This window comes from Pelophylax lessonae, assembly GCF_965119305.1.
Source record: "Pelophylax lessonae genome assembly, chromosome: 1".
In the NCBI taxonomy this organism is placed as follows: Eukaryota; Metazoa; Chordata; class Amphibia; order Anura; family Ranidae; genus Pelophylax; species Pelophylax lessonae.
The window spans coordinates 399,066,449-399,085,331 of NC_138768.1; the positions used below are offsets into that span (position 1 = coordinate 399,066,449).

At 41.7% G+C, this 18,883-nt stretch overlaps 1 protein-coding gene across 2 annotated transcripts in view; it reads right to left on the reverse strand.

The window, feature by feature from the left end:
* The window catches only part of TEK (TEK receptor tyrosine kinase), a 180,471-nt gene that overhangs the window by 53,873 nt on the left and 107,715 nt on the right, over positions 1 to 18,883 (reverse strand). For both annotated transcript variants that reach the window (XM_082247009.1, XM_082247008.1), the window contains exons 7-8: positions 16,341 to 16,466; positions 1,174 to 1,328 (exon numbers count right to left, since the gene is read on the reverse strand). In XM_082247009.1, the coding sequence (XP_082103135.1) occupies positions 1,174 to 1,328; positions 16,341 to 16,466 (281 nt within the window). The remainder of the gene's footprint in view (positions 1 to 1,173; positions 1,329 to 16,340; positions 16,467 to 18,883) is intronic.

Sequence of the window (18,883 nt, forward strand, 5' to 3'; positions counted from 1 at the left end):
GCGGGACTGCGACATTGCAGTGGACAGATCGGACCCCTGACTGACATTTTTGACACTTTTGGGAGTACCAGTGACATTACTGAAGTAATCAGTGCTATACATATGCACTGTTACTGTAAAAATGACACTGGCAGGGAAGGGGTTAACTTTATTGGTGATCAGGGGGATAAATGTATCCCTAGGGGCGTGATTCTAACTGTGGGGGGCGTGGCTTGTGATGTAACCACAGAGACATACGATCCTACATAGCAGGATCGTATAATCTCTGCACTTACATTAGGGAGAATAACAGGCGGCTGTGTTTACATCAGCTGTCTGCCTTTCTCCCTCTCCTGCACAAGATCGCGAGTGACCGGCGGACATCGGAAGCCGCCGGTCACACGCGCGGGGATGTCAGGGAACGAGCGGGGGTGGGAGCGCGCCTCCGACGGCGCGCGCTCACGCCCTACAGGCTCGTGGGTGAGTGACATACCCCTACATCACTTTGCCCAGGAGGGGCTGCCCGCCGCAGTAAATAGTTGTGTGGGGGTCGGCAAGTGGTTAATACAAAAACCCTTATAAAAGGCATACAGTGTGCAAAAGCCTCCCATTGACTTCCATGAGAATGTCTCCCCAGCGTTCTTGCTTCTAGGACTCAGCCATATAGAAATCTAGTCTTACTAAAGACTAGTATACGTGAAATAGCATCTCACTGGACTTTGCGGCAACACTTTGTGGTTTATTTACTAAAGGCAAATCCACTGTGCACTAGAAGTGCACTTGGAATTGCAGTCGTAGCTCTGAGGGCGACATGCAAGGAAAATAAAAAACAGCTATTTTGCTAACACTTGATTGAATAATAGAGATCATCAGAGCTTCCCCTCATTTCAGATCTTCCCCTCAGATCTACAGCGACTGCACTTCCAAGTGCACTTGTAGCGCACAGTGGATTTGCCTTTAGTAAATCAACCCCTTTGTTTGCACTGGCAGCACCTGCAATGTCCAGTGTGATGCTATTTCACGTATACTAGTTTTTAGTAAGACAAAATCATAGTGATTCATACTAATTATGTACAGATGGGACAGTAATTGATGGCTGATATATTCTGAACATATTTCTATTTGGGTAATTAAAAAAAAAAAAGTCTGGTGTTAGCTAATGCAACTGTTTTTAATAGTAGTGAGATATACTACCTGAAAGACAGTACCATCTTCTTTAAAAATCTGAAAGTCTTGTGCAGATGGTGCTGGGTTGCCACTAACCCTGCAAGTAGGCTTAAAATCTATCCCGGAATTTAGCTCTAACGTTGTTTCCATTTCTTGTATCTGCGGTGGAATGAAAGGCGGACCTGCAAAAAAAAAATTAATGTATAAATATAGACATGCGACAGTTATATCAAATACACTGAAAATAAAAGAAGTTGTTTGTCCATTAAAGTATGATCTATACCTAAAAGGCTTTGGCAAACACTTAAAGCTGAAACATGCTTTTCTGTTTTTTCTTATGTGTAAACCAGGGATACTGGATTAAAATCCACGGAGGTCCAGTCAGCCTCCCCCTTCTCCTCACAGTCCCCCCTAACATCACAGTCCCGCCTTTCACATGAGAGCCCCCCTCCTCCCCACATAACAGCCACCCCCATCATCACAATCTCCCTTGCAATCACAACCCTCCACATCACAGCCCATCCCATATCCAAACTCCCCTCAAAGACAGTTCTCCCTTACAATCTCAGCACCCCCCCCCCCCTCCCCATTTAATCCCTAATCTCTACTGCAGTTTCAGCTCTTCCTCCTTCACAGTCCTACCTTAACAGAGCATGGCAGAGGGTGGGAGGCACAGTAGGGTGGATTCCTATTCTGTATATGTATTCGCCTGCCTGCCACCACCGCTGCTGTTAACCTCACAGAAGGAAAGAGGGTGGGAGATACGGAAGGGCAGGAGCTGACCAACTCTTTCTGTTAACATGCAAAAAGTTGGGCAGCTCCTGCTCCTCGTGTAGATCTGCCATATCTCCTGCCCTCTTCCCTGCTGCAAGTTTAACAGCAGTGGTGATGGGAGGCAGGCAAATACATATATAGAAGAGGGATCCACCCCGCTGTGTTTCCTGCCCTCTGCCATGCTGTGAGTTTTAACAGCAGCATGGTGGCAGGGGAGGGGTACACTCGGACTGCTAAGTGGTACAGCCGCGGTCTGGACAGGACTGTCACACGGGCCGTGTTCTGACTGGGGTCCACCATTTAATGATACCTGATGTAGGCTCTGTAAAAAATGAATGTTTCGCTTGCGTGTGATTGCTGGCAAACTACATAAAATGTTGGTATTGTGATTTTCTCAGACGTTTTAGTGCTTGGATGTGCCCACCAAAATTCCCATTTACACCAAATTGCCATAGGCATATAATGATATCACATTTTATTAAAATCTTTCTCCATAATGTTTAACAAATAAATGATCGATACACCTTTTGGGAATAGGAAAAAAATACCTCCAAATAAAGTCTCAAGACAAGAGAAGAAAAAGAGAGACAGCTGATCCAACAGAGTTGTTTGGAGATGACTTGTAATGAGTAAGATTACTTTAGTAAATTTTGGTAAATATTAACTGTTCTGTCAACATAATGCTGTGATTGTGTTGAAGGCTTAGTACTGTCCCAGTCTTCCAAGCCATTATAATATAACCAGCACCTGTAAATTGTATTTTCCAACTTTATTCAAGAATGAGTTCAAAACGTTTATATGAGTGTTGCTGGTGAGTGTGGTCGCCCAATGGCTTCTTTTATTTATCAGAACTTTGGTTATTAGATTGGCCGAGATATGCCTATCTGTGTCATGGCTGGGTCTTACTATCTCAGATAGATTTTGTTGCCCCCTTTTTTTTTATATCATGGAGAGTGAGACAACTGGTGTTAGGGAAGAATGAATGAGAGTCTAAGGTGAAGGAGCAGAGCTAAGCACCCAAGAATATCTAAGATATTTAGTAAGGTTGATAGAAAAAGACAAAAGTCCATCTAGTTCAACCAATATAAAATAAATCAAAAAAAGAAAACCTCTGTTTATACAATCCTTTACCCACAATTGGTTTAGAGGAATGCAAAAAAACCCAAGTAAGCAAGATCCAATTTGCTCCAGCAGAGGAAAAAATAATCCAGAGTTAGACTTATAAATAGTCTCGGTAAACTCTTTTTCCATGAGTCTTCCAGGACAGAACAAAAGACATAGGCACCCCCTAACAGGAACAGGAAACACAACACCAAAGGTACCCCAACCTCTTAGAGTTGTCTAACCCATTAAGAACTATATATGTGTGAACAAGAAGTGATTTAAACCTTAAAGTAGAACTAAAGGCAAAACTTTTGGATAGAGGAAGGAAGGGTTACAACTGGGCATTGCAGAGATTTCCCTTCACTTCCTGTCACAAAGCCAAATAGGAAGTGAGAGGAAATCCTTGCAAATTAAGGGAATTCCTTGGGGACACCCAGGTCACCAGAGCTAGTGTCCCCATTGAAAGATGTTTCCTCTATTACTTTTCTGGGGACAACCCAAAATTCGGGATTTCCTTTTACTTTTTTTTTTTAAATCAGAAAACATCTTTATTGAGAGAAAATCACAGCACCACATTAAAACTGCAATACACTGTACAGGCATAGTAACATGAAATCACCATCACCTCATAAAGAATAGTGTGCATAACAAATACACCACAACCCCCCCCTTGAAGCAGACAACCCCCAACAACAGTGCCTGAAACAGTATCATCATCACGGCCCTCCAATCCACCCCCAACGTAACTAGCAATCATCCACCGGAAACCCCAACCCATATTTACACATTTAAGACAGTAAACGGTCCAGGATGAGGTCCGTAGGGGCCATTCCCAGACAATTCAACCAAGCACCCCATATTTTAGAGAATTTTTGTGAAGATCCCCTATGTTGGTAAATAACCTTTTCCATTCTGAGGGTGCCCCCGATTTGCTCTATTCCTTTTACTTTTAATGATAATGATAAACAGGACAAATAGAGAGAGTGAATCTTCTTAGAAGAGGCACAGACAGTAATAAAAACTGACCAGCTTTTAAATCCCTCTCCACTCCATCCAAAACTAAAAAAAAAAGTTTTGCCTTTCGTTATACTTTAAATATATCATATCTAATCATTTTTGAGGTATATCAGTTGTTCCAGTCATTAAGAATTCAGCCCAGTGAAATGGACTATACAATTACTATTACAGGTACATATATAGCGCTATCAATTTACACAACACTTTACATGTATATATTGTACATTCACATTAGTCCCTGCCCTCAAGGAGCTTATAATGTAAGGTCCCTAGCTCACATTCATACATACACTAGGTCCAAATTAGACAGGAGACAATTAACTTACCAGAATGTCTTTGGAGTGTGGGAAAAAAAACAGAACACCCTGAGGATACCCACGCAGGCACAACATGCATACTCAGGGCACACTAACAGGCCAGATTTTAAGTATTACCTTGGGGAGATGCAGACTTGAGTACTGCAATCACTGGGCAGCAAATTATATCCCCTGTGATGTATTTCAGTTTTCTTGCAAATCTGGCCTGTTAGTGTGCCCTGAGGACCGGAATTGAGAAATACTGGCCTACACAATACAAATAAGGTTGTTTTTGCTTTCTTCTACAGTCACAGGAAGTTACAGAGATATTGCATTTCTAGAAAGATTAACAGTTATTTTTCTGTACTTGCTAAAGATATTCTTAGCCTAGCTTAGTGAAAGCGAATGCAGCCACTACACCTAAGGAGGGTTAACAATTTTACAATTTTGTTCTTTGGTTTGAATAAGCCATAGGTTACTTTCAATGACTGCACTTTGCCATCGTCAGTGCTCTTTATTGTGTTCTTGCATTAAAGTGTAAACGTGTTGTATGGTATTCATTTAAGTTTTTGTTTGGACTTTATCAAGATTTTGCTTTTGATCTAATTGTTTTTCCTGTTTTTCCACCCTGCCATTACTTTTAAAATTCCCACATAGTATATGATTTTCCTTAGAGCCATGCACTGTAGTCACGTTCGCAATGCATATTAACACTTAATATAGCAAGTTCCCATGGTCTGAGAACCTATGCTATATGCTATGTACTGTATACGAGCAAGTTTAGCACCATTCACACTCCTTTTTTTTATGTTGATGGTGGGTGCTATAATTGGACATCATCTGCAAAGTGTGCCCCGTATGTTTAACTTCAAAGACATGGTTTTTCAAAATTGAAAAGCATTTACGATTGTATTTACTATAAGACACACATGAGCAACAGTTAGAGGGGACAGAACAAGCCATTTTCCTTAGATTGTTTTACTCTTACATCGACCACTGAGAACATTAGGCCTTCTCTCTGTTCTTTACTTATGTAGGGGATTAAAAGTAGCTGATATCATTACAGACTGAGTTACTTCAAATATAACTATGGTCAAACTATAAAATTACATGTGTAGCGTAGGCTGTTCATACTAACAAGTACTGTATGGTCTGATTTTTTAAGAACTCCCTGCAACATTTTGTAAATACACATTGATCCTGCCAGTAGAATAATTGGATAGGCACTTAAAAGTGGGGTGCAGCGTGGTGCGACAGCAATAATTCTCATAGCTAAGTGCAATAGAATTCTTGTGTTGAAGTAATGTAGCAACAGTTTACAACAAACTCAGTGGGAAGGCTGCCCAACCAGGTACACTTAGAGTTTCCAGTAATGTAAAGAGAGTAGGGTTCAGCCAGAGTGACAGCACCTGCTAATAGCCTGGCTGTCTCATGCCCAAGGGGGAAGATGTCCAGAGGAGTTGTGACCCTACGCTTTCCCTCCTCATCAGGAACCTTTCCCTACCACTAGTATTGTCCCTAACAAGTGAGGTTCCTCTCCCTAAGCTACCCACTCACATAAAGCACACCAAGTCTGGGAGCCAGGGCCTTAAATAGGCTCTGCCTCTCCCAAGATGGCTGCCAGATTCACATGGGGCAGCAGAGTCCAACTGGATTGCCTCCCCAGTGACATTTAACATGCCAACTTGCTTTGAAAGTGCCTATTTATAACTCTGAGAAGAAATACTAGAGGCTTTGGTGGATTTTATTGCTAGTAGCTCTTTTACATTATGCATGTAATGCCTTTGGGGGTTTTTTTGTTTGTTTTGTTTTCTTTGTTTTAAGCTTAGTTGTCCATTAATGTGTTTGTATGCATGAATCCATACTTTGAATCTTACTCTGGAAGTGCTAGCAGTAGACTGAGGGAGAATAGGATAAAAAACAGGCATCACTAAATGATGGACAATGGTCTAGAGTGAGTGACAGTTCCATCTGGCCATGCCACTTAGTAGCCTGAGTGTCCTCTCCTGGGTCTCCACCTTCCCCACCCCTCTGCTGTCATCCTCATTGCAGGGCAGAGGGCAGCAGGAGCAACAGGCTTGAAAAGAGGGGAGAGCTGCCCCACTTTTCATGGTAATAAGTGAGTGATTGGATCCTAGAACTACCTTGCACTTGGTAAATTGAAAAATTGGACAGCTTTCAGCCTCCATGCAGACCTGCTACGCCTCCTACCCTCTGTCATACTGTGTAAGGTGGCACTATGAACTGAAATGGGATGGGGGGTTGGATGTAGAGTACTGTGCAAAAGGCAGGTGTAAAACAAATGCTATAAATTAAGAATCCTTTCAGAAATAGAAATTTTAATCACACACTTCCCTGATGGTATGGCATGATGAATAAGTATCTGCCTGTATTTCTCAGAATTGAGGACATCACTGATCCTGACCAAATCCCCAACTCCATTTGCAGAAATGCAGTCCTAAACTTGCAAGGAACCTTCACCATGTTTTACAGTTGCCTGGAAACACTCATTATTGTACTGCTCTTTAGGCCTTTGATGGACAAACTACCAAATATTTCAAATTTTGAATCATCAGTTTAGAGAGCACCTGCTGCCATTTTTCTGTACCCTAGTTCCTATATTTCATGCATAGTTCAATCGCTTAACCTCTGTTCCACGTTGGCTTTTTAGTCGCAATTCTTCCATGAAAACCACTTCTGGGCCAGACTTCCCCAGACAGTAGATTGGTGTACCTGGGTCCCTCTGGTTTCTGCAAGTTCTATGAGGATGTCCCTGCTGGACACCTTCTGATGTTAAAGAGAAGTAAGCATGATGTGTCATTCATATGCAGCATTTAATTTCCCTGGCCAACCATTGCATCTACAGCCCTCAACATTGCCCGTTTCTTTGTGCTTCTTCAAATGAGCTTGAACAGCACATCCTGAAACCCCATTCTGCTTTGAAATTTTTTCCTGGGAAAGACCTTGATGATGCAGTATAACTACCTCATGTCTTGTTGCTGGGACAGAGTTGTCATGGTGTATGATCTGTGAGATGAAACGGTCTACCACAACCTCATCTTAGTAGCAGCATTTGGCTGTTCCTCACCCAGTTGTAAGCTTACCCATACAGCTGTTTCTGTTTCAGCCAATGACTGTGTTTCAACCTACATTTGAAATTGATGATTTTTAGCAGCTGCTTGGTATAATTGGTTAACCATACACATGACTCTAATCCTACAAAATCTCTGACTTTGTACAAGTGTACAAAGCCTGTAAGTGTTAGAATTGATGCTGGTTTATAGCCAAAGGGTAGTCACACCAAGTATTGATTTGATTTCGATTTTTCTTCTGTTCGCTCTGTTTGCATTTTGTAAATGGATAAAAAGTAAAAACTTAAAATATACATTTTTGAAAGCATTCTTACTTTACAGCATTTTTTCACACCTGCCTAAAACTTTTGCACAGTACTAAAAAGGGGGCTGGGGACACTGATATGACGGGAGGGCTGTGATTTAAATGGAGGGGATCATGATGTAAAAAGGGGGGTGGGCTGTGATGTGAAGAGGGACCCGAAGACACTGATTTCAAAGGGGGATCATGGTGTAAAGGGGGGCTGTGATGTGAAGAGGGGCTGTGATGTGAAGAGGAGCCTGAGGATACTGATGTAAAAGGGGACCATGATATAAAGGGGGGCTGTGATGTGAAGGGGGGACTGAGGATACTGATATAAAGAGGATACTCTGATGTAAAGAGGGTCTGTGATGTAAAGGGGGTGGGGTAATGTGATGTGAGGGGGGGCAGAGGACACTGATATAAAGGGGGGTTTTGATGTGAGGAAGTACCTGAGGACACTGATGTAAAAGAGGACCATGATATAAAGGGGGGCTGTGATGTGAACTGTGGGGGACTGAGGATACTGATACAAAGAGGATACTGTGATGTAAATAGGGTCTGTGATTTGAAGGGTGGGGGAGGACACTGAGACAAAGAAGAGGCTGTGGTGTGAAGGGGGGCCGTGGTGTAAAGGAGGGGGGCTTAGATGTGAAGGATCTGAGCCATAGCACAAACAAGATTTGGATGACTGCTGGAATTCGATTTTAATTCTCTAGGCCTTCATAAAATTTAAGCCTATACCTCTGGTATAAAAGAAAAGCTGCAATTCAGCATATTGGAAAATCACTACATCAAAGTCTCCAACAACTCCATATCCTATTAGTCAACTGTCATGGCAATATACACACATCAGAACACAACAGTTCTGACCTCACTATTAGATTTGACAATTCTCAGTCAGTGACTCACAAATTATTAAAGGCAAAGACAGAGAGGAATTTAATATCCCCATAAGTATGGCAGCAATAGTAGCCTCCATTTTTCTCTTTTCTCTTATTCTTTTGAATAAATCTTTTGGGAGCCTCTTTACTAAAATATCATTAAATTACTAAAATAACAAATTACTTAATATTGCCCATATGTACAATGACTGTCAAAGTCACATTCACAATTCAAGCAGTGTTTAAATTTTGGCATCGGATTTTGATTTAGTTTTAGTTATTATCTTTTGACTAAAATGCCATTTTAGTTTTAGTCCTATTTTAGTCATCTGCAAATGGTTTAGTTTTAGTCATAGTCTTTGATTAAAATGCCATTTTAATTTTAGTCTCATTTTAGTCATTGTATTTAAGTCAACTAAAATCTCCAGTACATTTAGTCAACTAAAATCTAATGTGTTTAGTTAAGTTGTAATGCATTATTTAAGCACTTCTATAGAATTTCCAAACTCATTATATACTCCTGGAGTAAAAAAAATCTAATATCATGTTATTATTTATGGTATTAATGTTTGAGTGCTCTGAAAAGGTGGTCTGAGGAGGCCTGTAATGCTGCAGAGTGCAATGGATGGTGGTCTGAGGAGGCCTGTAATGCTGCTCAGTGCACTGGACGGAGGTCTGAGGAGGCCTGTAATGCTGCAGAGTGCACTGAACGGAGGTCTGAGGAGGCCTGTAATGCTGCAGAATGCACTGGACGGTGGTCTGAGGAGGCCTGTAATGCTGCGGAGTGCACTGGACGGAGGTCTGAGGAGGCCTGTAATGCTGCAGAATGCACTGGACAGTGGTCTGAGGAGGCCTGTAATGCTGCCGAGTGCTGTATGGTGGTCTGAGGAGGTCTGTAATGCTGCAGAGTGCTGGATGGTGGTCTCAGGTCTGAGGGATGGCCTGTAATGCACATTGCTCTGGATGCTGCCATGCCGGTGGTCACTGGTCAGAGGAGGCCTGTTGTGTTGCACAGTGCTCGATGGGGGCTTCAGGTCTGATGGATGGCCTGTAATGCACAGTACTCTAGATGCCACTGCCAGTGGAGGCGTGTAATAACGCACACACAGTGCTCTGGATAGACTGTGTTTTGGGAGGAGGCCTCAGGCCTGCTGTAATTGTGATATTCACTAGTACTACACACTCACAGTTTGCTCTCTGCTCTGTACGTGAGCGGCTATCTCGTGAGTCAGGACTCGGGACTGGGACTCTCGTTGGGACTCGGGAGGCCTGCCTGTAATGCACAGTGCTGCTCTGGTCTCTGGAAGTTGTTGCGGACAATGCACACAGTCGCTTCAACTCACTTGCTTGCTGGGAGCAGAAGCAGGCGGAGCTCCATGAAAACAGGAAGTTAGTTGAGGAGGGTAAACGTCCCTGCTTAATGTTTTGGTCATAGTTTTCATCAGTGGATGAAAATATGCTGTACTTTTCGTTTAGTTTTCGTCACTGTAAAAATGCAGCTGATGAAAACTTTTATGAAAACATTTTTGTTGACGAAATGAACACTGAATTCAAGACTTTACTGAAACATCTACCAGAAACACTGAATTTGACTGCTACCTAATAATAGTTGTGGTTCAATCCATAATGAAGGTTTGGGGGGGCATTCATTGCTCCACCAACACCTATGGGATTGTGACAGACCAATCAACACATAATAAGTTGGTATTTATGCTCATTTGCATATTCGAATTTGATTGGTCCATTTTAAAGCAACTGTAATAACGGTTATGTGTGGTTATGACCTTATCTAAGTTATAACTGCGTCAGCAGTTAATCTAACGGCGGGGACAGAAGAGGAAAGTTGTCCTCCTGTTTCTCCCTGCTTTTCATTGCCTAGGATCTGACTTTTACTCCGTCATCGGTGCCTGTTTTCCGGCTTTCAGATTCTCCACCTTGCCCCTGCTCTGCTTTCACTTTCTCCGGTCAGTGACTTTGATTATTCCTCTGTACTTTCCGGAGCTCTGTGCAGCGGATTGTTCACTGCCCGTGAACCCCCCCCCCCCTGCCTCTGCCTGCACTTCTCCCGGACACTGACCTTCAAATGCAGTCCTTGCTCCAATCGGTCCTGGAGAGGGCTAGCTCCTCAGAAGGTGAAGCCTGGATCCGCCGCTGTCTTGCCTTGCCGGACTGCCCTGTCCCTCCGGATGTTGATGCTGGCATGTCCATGGCCCCCTCCTCCTCTGCTGAGCCCCGTGGTGGACTTCCTTCTCTCCCCAGGAACCGAGTGGTGAGCCGCCGCCTTCCTTCCCCTGCCCGCCCCTCTCGGTCTCCGCCTCCTGCCTCAAGAGATGTCCGTCATTTGACTGCATCTGTGACGGCCCCCCCCCCCCCCCCCGGCGACTGCACTGCAAACTACTCTAGCCGTGACAACAGGCCTAGAAGGAAGCCTAAGAGGTTTAATTCCCCATCGCCTCCTCGCAGCTCCGCTGCTTCTAAGAAGCAGGCGCAGGAGCAGGCGTTCTATGGACAGACGTCACAACACATTATTAAATATGCCTGCTGTTTGTCCTCCTCCTGAGGTTTGTGTCTCCCCCCTCCCTTATTTCTTCTGTTCCTTCACAGGATGTTGCTTTGGAGCCACCTTCTGGTGAGAATGAGGTACTACATGCCCAAGATTTGCCAGAAAATGTGTCAGCTCCTATGACAAGTGGTGAGTCTGACAATATTCAAATGTTATTGGATTTGGCAAGGTCATTTAATGTTTTGGTAAATCAAGTTGTTAATGTACAAAGATTACCTGTTAATAATGTTGCACCTGTTTGGGGTGGTAATGTAGGTGCTGTTTCTGATTTACCTTTGTCTAATGTTACTTCTGTACCTGTATCCACTTTTCAAGTGCCTGTGCCAGTATCCTCTTCTTCTATTCCTGAAACATGTTATAAAGAGGCTATGACGTGCGAACTTTCGCCGTTGGGTTATCATTTGAATTTAGTGTTGAAAGAGAAGATCTGGAAAGGGGAATTTGTAGATATATTATCTTTACTTCCTTCTTCTAAAGATAACCGTTTTGATAAAAAAGATAATGAGAAATCTGATGAGCGCAGAACACCGGCCAGATCTTTTAACAATTGGCTTCAAGGTTTCTCTATCTACGCCAGTGTAATGGGAGAAAAACATCCTGAATTTTGTAGTGGTTTGTTTCAGCATGTTGAAATAGTTCTAGAAGCCTATAAAAATTTTAATGGGCTAGCCTGGTTTTTTTATGACGAATCTTTTCGTCAAAAACTTGCTATACATAAATCTATGCGTTGGGGGACGAAAGACGTTGGGCTTTGGCTGAACCTTCTTTTGCCTCAGCGTTCTTTTGTGAAGCCAATGTCTGTCACCCCTCCTGCTCCTTTTAAAAAAGGTTTGTGCTTTAGCTTTAATGAAGGCCAATGCAAGTGGCCGGGCACATGTAGATATAAACATGAGTGTTCTTTTTGCGCGGGCGCTCATTCTGCCTCGAGATGTTTTAAGAAGCTGGCATCTCACTCTGCCAATCCACAGCCTGAGATTTTTCGTAAAAGTGGTCACACCGGTGAAGGTAGCAGAAATGCAACCGTGGCTTCAATTATGGCCAAACCGACTGATAGCTCGCATCCTATTTGATGGTTTCTCTGTTGGTTTTCTACTGCCTTCCTTCACAGGTTCGGGATGTGTAGTACATGATAACTTGAAGTCGGTGTCTAGAAATGGAGCTGTAGTTGCTGAAAAAATTTTAAAAGAGCTTTGTGATGGCAGAATTGCTGGCCCTTTTATTGCGCCTCCTTTTGTTAATTTTCGAGTTTTACCATTGGGAATTATTCCGAAGAAAGAACAAGGCTCTTTTCGTCTTATACACCACTTGTCATTTCCTAAAGGCTTATCGTTGAATGACGAGTTGGATCATGACATTTGTGCTGTTTCCTATTCTTCTTTTGACGATGCCTTGCGCATAATTCGCAATGTTGGTGATTCAGTCCTATTGGCAAAAGCTGATGTTAAATCAGCTTTTAGGCTTCTTCCCATTCACCCTAGTGCATACAATTCGTTGGGTTTTAAATTCGATGGTTTTTATTTCTATGACAAATGCCTCCCAATGGGTTGTTCTTTATCATGTAAATATTTTGAGATGTTTTCTTCATTCTTGGAATGGGTGGTTTGTTATCGCACGAAATCTCTTAATGTTGTTCATTATTTGGACGACTTCCTCTTTGTAGGTAAGGCCGGCACTTCTGACTGTTTAACCCTTTTTTCGGAATTTGTTGTTGTATGTCGCCAATTTGGAGTTCCCTTAGCTCACGAAAAATCAGTTTTTCCTACTAGGTGTTTAGAATTTCTAGGCATTACTATTGGCACCGCTGCGATGGAGTTTCGTTTGCCTCCTGAAAAAATTTATAAGCTGTATACTCTAATTGATTTTGTCTTGTCCAAACAAAAAGTCACTTTGAGGACTTTGCAGTCAGTTTTGGGTTTATTAGCCTTCGCGTCCCGGGTTATTCCCATTGGTAGAATTTTTTCGAGACGTTTATATAAAGCTATTGCTGGTGTTTCATCCCCCTTTCATTTTATTCGCCTAACTCGCAGTTTACGCGATGATTTGCTTGTGTGGAAAAAGTTTTTAATGAATTATAATGGGTGTTGTTTATGGAGACAGCCTTTTTGCACCTTGTCTGCCTTAGATTTATATACCGATGCTTCAGGTTCCATTGGGTATGGGGCTTTCTGGCAAGGCCACTGGTCAGTTGGCTTGTGGCCTGAACCTTGGAAATTGTCCGGATTGACTAAGAATATAGTTTTCTTGGAAATTTTTCCATTACTGGTTTCCTTAGAGTTGTGGGGTTCTAATTTCCGTAATCGTAATTTGTTGTTTCATTCAGATAATATGGGTGTTGTCTATGCCATCAATTGTTTGACTTCTAAATCTTTGCCCGTATTAACTATTTTGCGTCAATTGATTTTTATGTGTTTAGAACTGAATGTTTGGATTAAGGCGAAATATGTACCGGGTAAGTCAAATTTAATCGCTGACTCTCTCTCTCGCCTACAGCTAGACCGGTTTCGAGAATTAGTTCCATATGCAGACGTTCGAGGCAGTTTATGCCCTCAGCATTTGTGGGATCTGCTTTGACTCCGGTTCATCAAGCTGTTCGTAATTCATTAGCCCCATCCACGTGGGCGCACTATTTAGCCGCGTGGCGTATGTGGGACGGTTATATAAATTCTCTGGGAAATAATCCGGAGATTTCTTTAGAGGACCTCGTTTTAGGATTTCTTAATTTTTTGATGTCTAAAGAATATTCTTATTCACATATACAAAAGATGCTTAGTGGTATTTCCTTTTTCTTTAAATTATCAGGTATGCCTTCATGTATGTCCTTCTTTCCAGTACAACAGGCGTTGAGGGGATACAGGAGAGAATTTGTTACACCGGATTCTAGGTTTCCCATATCTTCTTCCATATTGTTGACCATTTGCAAGGCTACAGATTCCGTTTGCTTTTCGCCTTTTGAAGCTTTGTTATTTAAAGTGGCATTTAGCCTTTGTTTTTTTGACGCTTTTCGGATATCTGAAGTATTGCCAAAAAATTCTTCGAGTGTGTATGGTTTGATGTTCACGGATTTAATATTTAGACCTGATTTTATACAGATTTATTTAAAACGCAGCAAGACAGATCAAATTGGACGTGGCCGCTGGATCACGCTTCGTCCTTTGCATGGTTCGATGGTATGCATTGTTTCTCTTCTGTCCGAGTATTTAAAAGTACGCCCTGCTGGTTCTTTGTTGCTGCTTCATATGTCGGGTCTTCCTCTTACCATTTACCAATTTAATTCGGTTTTGAAACGTTGTTTGGCACATGCGAATCTTCAACATCTTCGCATTACATCTCACTCCTTTCGTATCGGTGCTGCCACCGAAGCTGCATTATTGGGTTTCCCTGATCCAATTATTAAACGTATTGGGAGGTGGGATTCGAACTGTTTTCGGAATTATGTGAGGCCTAATTTTATCGTTTAACTTGCAGGTTGTCGGAAACATATTTGGATTCTCGGTCATTCCTTCATATTCTGGGCCTCTCGTAGGGCAGCTCTGAGATGCTATGGTTCGAACCTTGGTCTGGATATGGATGACTTTCAAGTTTGGTGGTTGGGTAGGAGGGGTATGTTATGTGTTGATTTGATTGATTCTTTGCCTTTTTTAATATCTCATTGGCCATCCCCTTCTATTATTATTTTGCATTTAGGCGGTAATGATATTGGGTCTAGTACGACTTTGGATATCATTTCTACCCTTAGATTGCATTTTTTGAGGCTGCATTCATTATTTCCACATTCGGTTTTAATTTTTTCGGAAATTGTCCCCAGACTCAGTTGGCATTTAATTCCTGAGCTTAAATTTTGTAAAAATATCCGTAAACGTATTAATAGATATTTGGAAACATTTTTGCCGTCGATTAATGGTTATTCGTATAGACACGTTGACTTAGAGGGTTACTTGCCTGGTTTCTATCGTCCAGACAATGTTCATTTGTCAAATATTGCTTTAGATATTTTTAATTTGGGGCTTCAGAATAGTATTGAAATGGCCACGGTTAGGTTGGTGGGGTGCCAGGCTCTTGTTGTTTGAGCCTGGCTGGTGGATATTGTATTTATGTTAATTAACTTGAGCAATCAATGCTGAGTTAATATAAAGATAGTTTATTAATATTATATATGTTATAAAATATATATAGATTTGTGTATAATATATATATATACAAATTTTAATGGTTATATCAATAAAGGGCCGTGGCCAATTTTCAATCCATATTCTAAGTCTGGTCTCTTTTATTTATGTTTCTTATATATATATTTAGATATATGTTTTTTCTTCTGATGGGTTCTGTCTACAGTCCCATGAAGGTTTGGGGGGGCATTCATTGCTCCACCAACACCTATGGGATTGTGACAGACCAATCAACACATAATAAGTTGGTATTTATGCTCATTTGCATATTCAAATTTGATTGGTCCATTTTAAAGCAACTGTAATAACGGTTATGTGTGGTTATGACCTTATCTAAGTTATAACTGCGTCAGCAGTTAATCTAACGGCGGGGACAGAAGAGGAAAGTTGTCCCGCCCTCCCCACCCCTATGTTTACCCTATGTCACGGTCCTTTTTTGGATGTCTTTGTACTTGATACTTGATGTCAACTTGAGTGGTTATAACTGAGTTGATTACATTTATTGTGGTTGTGGATATTGTATTTATGTTAATTAACATGAGCAATCAATGCTGAGTTAATATAAAGATAGTTTATTAATATTATATATGTTATAAAATATATATAGATTTGTGTATAATATATATATATATACAAATTTTAATGGTTATATCAATAAAGGGCCGTGGCCAATTTTCAATCCATATTCTAAGTCTGGTCTCTTTTATTTATGTTTCTTATATATATATTTAGATATATGTTTTTTCTTCTGATGGGTTCTGTCTACAGTCCCAAATATATGTCACCAAATGATCATATGTGATGCTGACTCTCTCATATAAACATAGGACATTAATAGCAATAGTCCATGGAACAGCAAACTCACTTTATAAACTATGAAGTGTCAGATAATTTCCTGAAAATGTCAGTTTGCTGTAGAGATTGGCTGAGGCTGCACAAAAGCCCAATAGGAAAATATTATATGGACGTGTGTCCTGCAGCCACCAATATATAACAATACAGTGTTACCTTGCTTTACCTTCGTTTTCACAGCGAGGCCCACGCCATCCTTGGGGACAAATACAACCTTTGAACCTATCACAGGCTCCTCTGGCACAAAGACACTGCATCTTACAGTCAGCTCCATAGAAACCATTTGGACAAGCTGAAAAAGATGTAATGTCTACATTACTACAAAGTATACCTATATGGAAATACTTTTAGACACTAGTTGCTCAAAGGAATAATGTGGTGCGATTATCATACAGATATAAAATCTTCAAAACTAAAAAAAAAGTAAAATACACAATGTAAAAATAACTGACCAATTGTCACACCATTTTTGTTCAAGCATGTAACTCCACCCCCATGCGTTGCCCCCCTCCCAATGTTTCAGGATGGAGAGCAGGGCAAAGGCTGCTAAATATCTCATTTACCAGCCCCTTCCTTTTCTGAATGAACTCAGCGAGGGATCAGTACCAATCACTATTGTGTCCATTCATAACTGAAGCATTGTAAACTATGCCTCAGTTTGTAAATGGACAGGGGGCAGCTCAGCACAGAGCATTTCCTATTCATTCACTGTCTAGTACAGCTAAGGGTGCAGAGAATGGGACTAGGGAATATCTGTCCATAGTCCCTTTCACTGTCTCAAAGTAAGACATCAGGGGTCGGTTTAGACCCCTAATATTGAACCAAAGCCCCCCAACGGGGCTCCTAAAAAGATTGTAGAAAAATTACATTGTAAAAAGGAATAAAAAAATAAAATACTGACACCGTCCACTACCCTACTGACACCACCCTCTGCCCTACTGACACCATCCGCTGCTTTTTCAGTTATACTGGCTTTCAGACCAGCAGCGACTAATGTATACTGTAGCTCTACAATAATATGCAACCCACCACAGTAATAGTAGCTAAGGGACAGTTCTATGTCAATGGTCTCAGGGTGTATTCAGCATGTCTTTCTGCCAGTGTATTAGGGGTATGTGAAAGACCTGCCTGAATGCTGGTTTGCAGCCACACAATTTCACAATGAACTATCCTCCACAGTACAAAAATACCCTATTAGGAACAGCAGCCTCAGTACCAAAGTGTAGAATAGGGACATGTATGTACTTGATGCTATAGGGGTAATATGGAGTATTCCTGATGTAGCACCCCTGACCCCAGAGGCATGGTGACACCTAAGACTGTAGATTACTTAGGCAATAGTGGGATGTGAACAGGTTGGTGTCAATCACTATAGGGTGCAAGCAAAAGTGAGTTTATTAACCCTTACTCAGAACACTAGCCTACAAACTCAATAGCGCAAAAATAGAATATACCAGTACAAAGAAAGAGCCTTTAAAGTAGTTGTAAATCTCAGATATGGCAAATGAACAAAACAAATCCCTCTATAGTGTGTATTTGTCTCAATTAAGAGCACTAAGTGTCATTTTTGTCTTCTGCTTTGTTCCTCTTCTATCAGCATGAATCACTTCTGACAAGCTTTGCTGACACCATAAGAAAAATAGTGACAGGGGAGGGAGCTCCAGCTGATTGACAGCCTCAGTTCTGTTCCTGTGGGTTTTGTGTGTGGGGGGGGGGGGGGGGGGGTATCCCTTCCCTTCAGTCAGTTCTCAGACCTCTCCTCACTGAGCTCTACAGTGTGTCATTTCAACTCTCCACCCCCTGTTTTCTGGAATCATAGACAAGCTTTAAAAAAATCAGCACTTTGAACTGATGTAGAGAGGAGAGCACTGCAGATAAAAAAGTAAAACTTATGTAGGGGGATTTCTTTCATCTCTGTGTATCACCTGAGGCCAGTCACTTCACTGGACATATGTAAGGGTTTACAACCACTTTAAGTGGATTCAAGCAAAATTAACATTCTTAAAAGCAGCTTTCTTCATTAGCAATCAAACCCTTCTGGTAGCAGCAGCAGTATTCTTGATGATCCCATTTCAATGTTTTTTCCATGCTCTCCACAGGTCCTCAAACAGGACCTCATGTGGCAGAGTGACCCCTGGTACTTCATGTTAGACATTTGTTCTTCTCCTGACCTCAGCCAAGGCTCCCAGACCATAGAGCCCCAAGCACCAGGTCTCACTGGACAGGCAGACTTTTACTCCAAGCACTTGTATAGGCCTCAGGCTTCAGGCCTAATCACTCAGTTGCTCCTCACACACCCACAGGTCAGAGCCTGGGTGGAAGAGAGAGATCACGTGGCCCTCCCTGGATATTTATACTCCACCCCAGCATGCACCAGTGACCATAAACCTCCTACTGGTTGCTAGGGGAAGTATGAATATTCATATATTCATAAGTCATTTTTACTGTAGTTTCTCATAATAATGCCAGAGGTACCAATGACACCTACTGGCAGAACAGAGAAACCACAGCGCCACTAAGGCTAGGGAAGAAAACAATTGAACAAGTGGACTATAAATCAGTTAGGTTGGCCTATCACCCAGAACTAAATTTGAATAGTAGCCCCTGTTTAGGACAAGGTGCCTACATTGAAAATCGAATGAAGACATGGCGGGGGTTGTTGCAATAGAATATAGAATATATTAGTAGTAAGACATATTGGTGTACTGA